The following is an 8,120-nucleotide window of genomic DNA, read 5'->3' as shown; positions in this document are numbered from 1 at the left end:
CCACTCTCCCTATTACATTGGATGGGAGGCAATTACCCATTTCATAAAAAGCTAACGACAATGTGTTGGGGCTTTGGCAATAGTACCAACCACTCTTACAATTACCCATTTCATAAAAAGCTAACGACAATGTGTTGGGGCTTTGGCGGTAGTACCAACCACTTTTATAATGAAGTAACCTTTTATTTATTTAAAAAAAGCTAAAGAGTAGCACCAAAATATAAACTATTAAAAAAAAATCAAAACAGAAAATGCGGTGAGCCTCATAGACCATAGTATTTTTAAAATAATATGCGTGGCATATATATATCCATGCCTGGTCTTCTTCCCTTGCATGCCCCAAGAGCTTCAAGCTTCAATAGCCATGAAGCTCCACTTCTTAGAAACCCTAATTGGGAAATATTTCTCAAAGGCCCCAAAAAGAGCTGCACTCTTGGTATCAGCAACCCTTCTTCTCTTTACTATTATTCCTCTCGCCTTCCCTATCAAAATTCATTCTTTCTTTTTGATAAATTCTTCTCTTTGGGGCAACAACATAACAGATTCTACTGCTAATGATCTTGGGGTCTTTAAAGAAGCCATTAGAAGTTGTGATATATTTAGAGGAGAGTGGGTTCCTGACCCAAGGGCCCCTTATTACACCAACACCACATGTTCGGCCATTCACGAACATCAAAATTGCATGAAATATGGAAGGCCAGACACTGGGTTCATGAAATGGAAGTGGAAACCAGATGAGTGCGAGTTGACGGAGTTCAATCCATCGGAGTTTTTCGAGACTGTGAGAGGGAAGTCCATAGCTTTCGTGGGCGACTCGGTCGCGAGGAACCATATGCAGTCCTTGATTTGCCTGTTGTCCAGGGTAAGCCTTAGCCTCAACCATGGCCTAATATTCTAAGAGAGAGAGCATTTCGTATATCCGAAATGATGATGAGCATGTGATAATGAAGTTACCTTTGTTTGGAATAACATTACTTCTTTTGACTGTGTTGTTTGGAATTATATACCTAACAAACTTGACATGCTAGAGATAAATCAACTGTAATTCAACTTTCCGCTAACCATGTTTATAAAAAACTAATCACGTGTATCTTTGTTTTGGCATCCAGAAATAATACACTAAAAAAAAAATATCAATGTATATGGGAAAGTGAAATTTCTAGCTGGTTGGGATAAGGCTTGGCCCATATTTATGGAGAGGTCTTAATACGATCATCCCTCGACTCACAGTGTACATTTGAGGGCCATTGATTTAGATCATGGAGATTCAAATCAATTCTATTTTTTTTAGGGGAGAACTACCTATTATCCATTTCTCCAATGTTGAACAAAGCCCACAAAACAGAAATTTTTCAAAAATATTCAAATTAACCTTGTGATCAATTCCAAAATAAGAAAAAAGAAAATCTTGGACTCTTAAAATGGTATATCTGATTGCTATAAAAACAGACAGTAGTCCCTGTTGGAGCAGGAACTGCTATCCACCAAATTGATGGCTTTTGGTGCATCAATCAACACAGTAGAAAAAGGCCCAAAAACAATTTCCCCTTCTTTTTATAGAATTGAAGTTTGGATTGACTAAAGGTGATCTAAAATATTTTCAGATTAAAAAAGAATCTTCAGAACTATTATTTTTGCAGGCTTGATCATGTGTTGTAGCTGATCAAGTCGAGTACCTAACACTCCCCCATATACTAAAATCTTAATTTAACATAAAATACCTAAGTAGAAGCATATTCAGAATATTGAATTAAAAGAAAATATTTAAGCTTCCTATAGGAGGATCGAAATAGAATCCTCCTGTTCCATTTCCGATACATTTTGGCTAGAACTCGAGGAGATCTCCAGCAAGACAGCCAGGTGATTTTAAGTTTTATTTTTAGCTATCTTGACTGACCAAATGAATGGACGATGATAATGGAATTCGCACTATTTCTCTTCTACAGGACCAGAATTATCCATAAAATTAATATGTATATGGGGAAACTACAGCAATGCTCCCTCGCACATCTTCTATCTTCTATCGCGTGGGATTTTTTGATGCATCAACTTCACCATATTTGAATTTTCTGAGATGACTATTACCATGCAACGGCATTCATGTTGCTTATGACTACTCCCTCTCTCTCTCTCTCTCTGATAACCATTCTTAGCTTCAACATCTGTAGGTGGAGTACCCTGTGGACGCCTCCATTGAAAGTGATGACAGGTTCAAGCGTTGGTTCTACACGACCTTTAATTTCACCATTGCTGCCTTTTGGTCCCCTTTCCTTGTAAAATCTATGGAAGCTGTCCCTTTGGCCGCCCCAATGACAAGGCTATTTAACCTCCATCTTGATACCTTTGATGACAATTGGATAGCCCAGATCGAAGGATTTGACTATGTCATCATATCTGCCGGCCACTGGTTCTTTCGACATATCATCTTCTATGAGAAAGGCAAAGTTGTTGGGTGCTCCAATTGCCAACACAAGAATATCACAGACTTGGGCATGTACTATGGCTATAGACGAGCCTTCAGAACAGCATTCAAAGCCATTAATGCGCTACAAAATTTCAAGGGTACAACTTTCTTGAGGACCTTTTCCCCCGCACACTTTGAGGGTGGTCTTTGGAACCAAGGTGCGAACTGTATTAGGACCAAACCTCTCAAGAGCACTGAGACAAAGTTAGAGGGGACTAACATGGAGTTGTACATGACCCAAATTGAGGAGCTTGGAGATGCAGAAAGAGTGGGTCGAGAGAGAGGACACAAATTTAGAGTTATCGACACTTCCCATGCTATGTTAATGAGGCCTGATGGCCACCCCGGAAGGTTAGGGCACTGGGGTGAAGAGAATGTGACATTGTACACTGATTGTGTGCACTGGTGCCTTCCTGGCCCAATAGATAGCTGGAACTCTTTTCTACTTGAAATGTTGAAGGAGGAAGTTGGGAGGTCAGTCTTACGATGACAGCAGCAGCACTTGGGGAGAGAGGTTTCAACTAACAAACACCAAATTGGACTTGGAAGACAGAGAGGTTCGGAATGGATTTGAAAATGAGAGAGATAAAAAATACCAGAACGATTTCGGAAGGGAGAGTTCAAAGACACGAAATTGGATTTGTATTTTATGATATATTATGCAGGGAAAGATTGCAGGAATTAATTTAGTGTTGTATGTTTGGTACAAGATATCTGTCCAAGTAGTCATAAATGTAAAGGGTGATTAATTTGTAACATCGCCCTCATCTGTCTTATTATATCATAGTTACTCTTAAATGTAAAGTACGTGGTTGGAAGTAGTCTGAAAGATATGGAGACTTATGACCTCATTGAGGATATAGCCTTCAATAGAGCAGAATGGAGAACTAGAATTTATGTAGCCAACCTCAATTAAGTGGAAAAGAGCTAAAATGATGATGATAATGATGAGTTACTCCTAAATGCAAATAATGGCCCACATTACCATATGCATATGCAGGCAGTCCCAGTATGTTGGTCAGGGGATAACTGATATTTGTAATATTTACTCTCCTATTTGTCCACACATTAAAATGACCATGAGAGCTGTATTGCTTTCCTTCCGCTTTTAGCCAAGTCAATGACATAATGCCGGCAATCTCTCTTCGCTTAACTGGTCACTAAATATTAATAAGAGGTCCATATTTATCCCTGACAATGGCTGTCTTAAGTATTATAGTAAATCAAACGAATATTTCCAGGTTATCAACAAAGGCCAGAAAGCTGTGAATGCCTAAGCCTAATGGAACACCTAAAAGGCCTTTCTGCAAGACCACTATTTAAAAAAAAAAGCGGACTCACACAAATAAATCAAGAAGACCCAAAAACCAGACAACTAAGGACTGGTAAACACCACAATAAATCTTGATGCCCACAACTCAAAGTCTCCTCGGCAAGAGGAAGTAAAAAGTGCCCCCATCTTCAAACTCAGTGGAGAAAACTTAATCACTAACTGTTTGGTCTAAATTTCTAGGACTCCCTAGTTCATTGTGGAAAGAGGATCTTTCATTCCACCATCCACCTCAAAAGGCCTATCAAAACTTAACCAAGGATAACTCTTAAGATCAATTTTTGGTAGCCAATATACCAAGCTCAAATTGTACAGCCTCTTAAAAGAATTGGTTTCAGAAAAAAAAAAAAAAAAAAAAAAATTAAAAAGAAAAGCATCTCAAAAGAATTCCTATTTTGCTCTCTGACCATGTAAGCTTAGTCCATACATTCGTCCTGAGCCTTTGAAATCATAAGGAAACCAGCAGTTTGATTTTCCTCGGCCAACCATCTAAAACCTTGAATGTGTCACAACTCATCCAACTCCTCAACAGAATTGAGAACCAAGCTCCACTAAGTCAGTAGTGGAACCTCAGAGACACAAGGATGGGGCCAACCGGAAAAGGGTCATTTCAAACCAAAATATGTCTATGGAGTTCCTCTGGAAGAGAGTGGGTTGGTGTTGAGGAATCAAATAATGTTGACAGTTATAGGAATCAAATATTGATTCCTATAACTTAGGCCTAGAGGACAGAAATCCACAAAATTCTTGTAAGAAGCATCGAAACCTGATCCTAATTTCCTAACAACTTCATTATTTCAACCTCCAAGTATCTATCTTATTCCGATTCTTCTACCATAATTTCTCAAAGAATACATGCAATGATCTATCTTATAGTTCTCTTAAGCATAAGAAATAAAAAAAATGCAATAAGATAGTAAAGTGAATATCAAAAACCTTCATCCTTACAATAGAAATTCAATAATACAGGGAGAGAAAGCGATGTAATCACTCAAATCAATAAATAATCGCACTGACCACTTCATAAATAATACAGCATATGGTCTCTTGTCTCTTACAACAAAACTTATTAGCAAAGCTTATCTCTCACATAAATAACATAGCACATGGTCTCTTGTCTCTTACAACAAAGCTATTAGCAAAGCTTATCTGTCACAACAAAATGTGTATTAGCAAAGCTTATCTCACACAACAAAATGTGTATTAGCAATGCTCTTTCTTCTCTTCTTTCAGCAAGAAGGGACAATAGGAAACCTTAATGCCCCGAATCAAATCCTTACGCAACATCCGGTGCTTTTTGTTTTGGTTTCCCCTAATCACTTCTATCCTTTTCCCCGCACATGCACCATCTCTATCACCTTTGTACTAAGAGTAGAATGTATGGGAATACGTGCTCTTAAATACAGCTCAATAAATTCTTTCCTCTTTAATGTGGGACTTATACCCATATATTTCTTTTTCTACAAAACAAATTTAAGAAAGAACTATAAAACCATATTGTTGTTTTGAAATTCACTCAATTATTTTTCAAACCAAACATACTAATAGAAGATCTATAAACACTTAAAATCTTGAACATTGACTGTCTTGATAATGCATAACAAGATGCATCCAAGACTTGAAGGCCATTTCACTTAATGTCCATGTATCTCAAGGTCGCGATGATTTGGTTTGAGGGATTTCCAGCATTGAAAAAAATTTCTAGTGAATTTTTCAGGTGCACATTAATTTGATTGTTTAGGGTTCTCAACCTTATATAAACTTTTTCCTTCATATATACTGTTAAATCTCATTTTTTGATTAGATATGCGGTATTTTTGCAGCAAGATCCAACACGACATTGGATGTTAATGGTATTCAAGTGAATTTTGGAGGTGTTCCTTTTATGAAAAATATACATATCATTGTTGTCCTTTAGATTTCTAATCGTGTGGTTGTGAACCTGTGTTATTTACTACCCTAAAAGTTAAAAAAAATATTTCTCGAAGTCGTGACACTAGCAATTTAAAAATTGCAGGGTTGAGTTTTGGAGCTGCGACTCAATTGAATATAAGCCGTGCCAATACATTTCCCTTTACCTAGAGATTGAAAAATTCCCAGAATGATCTCGATTCATTTGTTTGTTTTAATTTTCTTTGCTATCTGTACACCAATCCGACCGGGTGAATTCACCTAGCAATTCTAGGTCTGATTCAGACTCTCAAGCCACTACCTTTAACCTGTTGGGATTTAATAGTCCTCTGTGATGCGAAAACATGAACTCTCAAAGTTGGATTCTACTAGGATCGTGTACTTAACTAGTTAAAAATGAAATAAGCAAGTACAAACCATAATAAGAGCACACGATATAAAACATAAGGCACAAACATCATAAAAATACAAAGATTTATATAGTTTACCCCAAAGAGCTACATCCATCCACATAAGAGCAAACTGAAATCCATTGTACCAATGAGAGTTACGTCATAGTTTATGTAGCCCACCCATAGCATGTTATCATGTCATTAAAAAAACTGAAAAAAGCCAGGTTTATGTTGCAAACAATGTTTTAAAACCCAGATAGCTTGGGTGGATCGTCCACCCCCTAGATCCGTGTCGGATCGTGGGTTAGCGACTCGAATTGGTTTGAATCAATGATCCGGAAAAAAATATTAAAACTAAGAAAATAAATTATAATTCAAATAAGGATTTACTGGTTAGGGACTTAGGGAGGAACTAAGAAAACATCACATAAGCTTACAAATAAAAAATGTGAAAAGGGGGTTTTAAAACAAGGAAAATAGTTAGCTACAACCCTATTAAAAAAGGGAAAAGTTTATATGAGGTTGCAACCTTACAATGTAGAATCACATATGAGCCTAAAAAATCTATCGGAAATATTTTTTTAATGTTAAAAAGCCCTCTAATCAATCATCTCGACATCGAGATTTATGAATATGAAAATTTTTTTTATTGAATATCGAAAATAGTGCATCTTGAAACACATTATCTAGATCGTTCGTTTTCAAGATTTTCATATATTTATAGATCTACTTCATTTTGACCATTTTTGAAATTTAAAATTTCATAATTAGGTATGAAAATAGATTTTAAGATAATACTAACAAATTTTTACAACAATAATTACATGTTATGATAATATTTTAAGGTGCGCCTTAATTAGATTGTTTAAGGTTGTAAGCTTATAGAAACCACACCCAGTAAAAACAGTAATGACCCAGCATATAACTCATAAAAAATTGCAATTCAAATGTTGAAAAACCTTTAAATCAATCATCTCAACTTGAACATTGTGATTGTGAAAAAAAAATTAGGATTTCAAGTCTTAAAAATAGTATATATTCCAATAAATCATCTAAACCATCCATTTCACCTTAAAAATAAATGTTAACAGAACTGCAAGATTGTACCCTTTTTTCAAATTTCAAATTTCAAATTGTGTTGTCAGCTTGGAAATTGATTTTAAAGCCATGGTCAAGATTTTTGATGCCCAGAGTGCTATGAGAAATGAGCTTTGAACTTTATATTCAAGTGGAGTAAGGACATATCTTGAAATAAGCTGGTGTAAGGACTCATCTGGTTTGTCCTGTCCTGTTTTGTAATATTAATTCGGAAACATGTACTCAATGCGAATTTTCTGTCATGTGCCAATTCCCTTTTGTGGGTTTACTAATTTGTATAATATCCCTTGTTTTGCCTGTCAACCTCTGTCTTTTGTATAATCATGCATTCTCCCCTATGGCTTCTCTTTTCCTCCATTTTTTTCCCCTAAAATCTCCAAGAAAATGAATAATTTTAAAATTTCTAGATCATCTCTCTCCTCATTCTATTTTCAATCTCCATTATTAAATGCAATAAATCTCTCTGTTATCTCCAAATCCAACCTTCTTTCTGGATTTTCTTTTTCGTAAGCATGGTGAAAGTAAGACTTCAGGACACCCATCCCATCTATTTCGTAAGACTCCAAATCTCTCATTTTAAGTTGGTATTAGTTGCTTCAAAATGAAGAATATTCATAGTTTCAAAAAGCGGATCGGTAATCAGGATCGGGTATCTCAAAACCCGATCCGGATCGGCGAATCGGCGATCTGGATCGAGAATCGACTGAATCGGTCGGATTAAAGCTTCAAAAAAATTCGAAAAAATTATTAAAATTTATTATAAATGTTGTTTTTTAGGAATCCAATAAGAAATGCGGGTACTACATTATTAACTTTCAGTTTTTTCATCAATTGTGAATATTGAGATGCTTTTTCCCTGTATAAACTTAAGTATTAAATTTGCATCACATAAAAAAAAAAATCATAGCATTATCATGGATAAAAT

General features: G+C 35.9%; 1 protein-coding gene across 1 annotated transcript; it reads left to right on the top strand.

Annotated features, from left to right (window-relative positions):
• The first annotated feature begins 253 nt into the window (after window positions 1-253).
• LOC18434072 (protein trichome birefringence-like 19) lies at window positions 254-3,315 on the top strand. Its single transcript, XM_006844147.4, has 2 exons — window positions 254-862; window positions 2,169-3,315. The coding sequence occupies exons 1-2, from the start codon at window positions 335-337 to the stop codon at window positions 2,952-2,954; spliced, it is 1,314 nt and encodes a 437-aa protein (XP_006844210.3). The 5' UTR covers window positions 254-334; the 3' UTR covers window positions 2,955-3,315.
• The last annotated feature ends 4,805 nt before the right edge of the window (window positions 3,316-8,120 follow it).

The sequence above is a fragment of the Amborella trichopoda genome, chromosome 10 (genome assembly GCF_054954075.1).
Source record: "Amborella trichopoda isolate Santa Cruz 75 chromosome 10, AtrichopodaSantaCruz75HAP2 v2.0, whole genome shotgun sequence".
NCBI lineage: Eukaryota > Viridiplantae > Streptophyta > Magnoliopsida > Amborellales > Amborellaceae > Amborella > Amborella trichopoda.
This window is presented reverse-complemented; position numbering and strand designations above follow the sequence as displayed.

Bases quoted from the DNA above. Each gene is read 5' to 3' on its own strand.
- LOC18434072 (XM_006844147.4), top strand. From the start codon at position 335: ATGCCCCAAGAGCTTCAAGCTTCAATAGCCATGAAGCTCCACTTCTTA. The intron at 863-2,168 runs GTAAGCCTTAGC...CAACATCTGTAG, and splicing joins TGATTTGCCTGTTGTCCAGG to GTGGAGTACCCTGTGGACGC.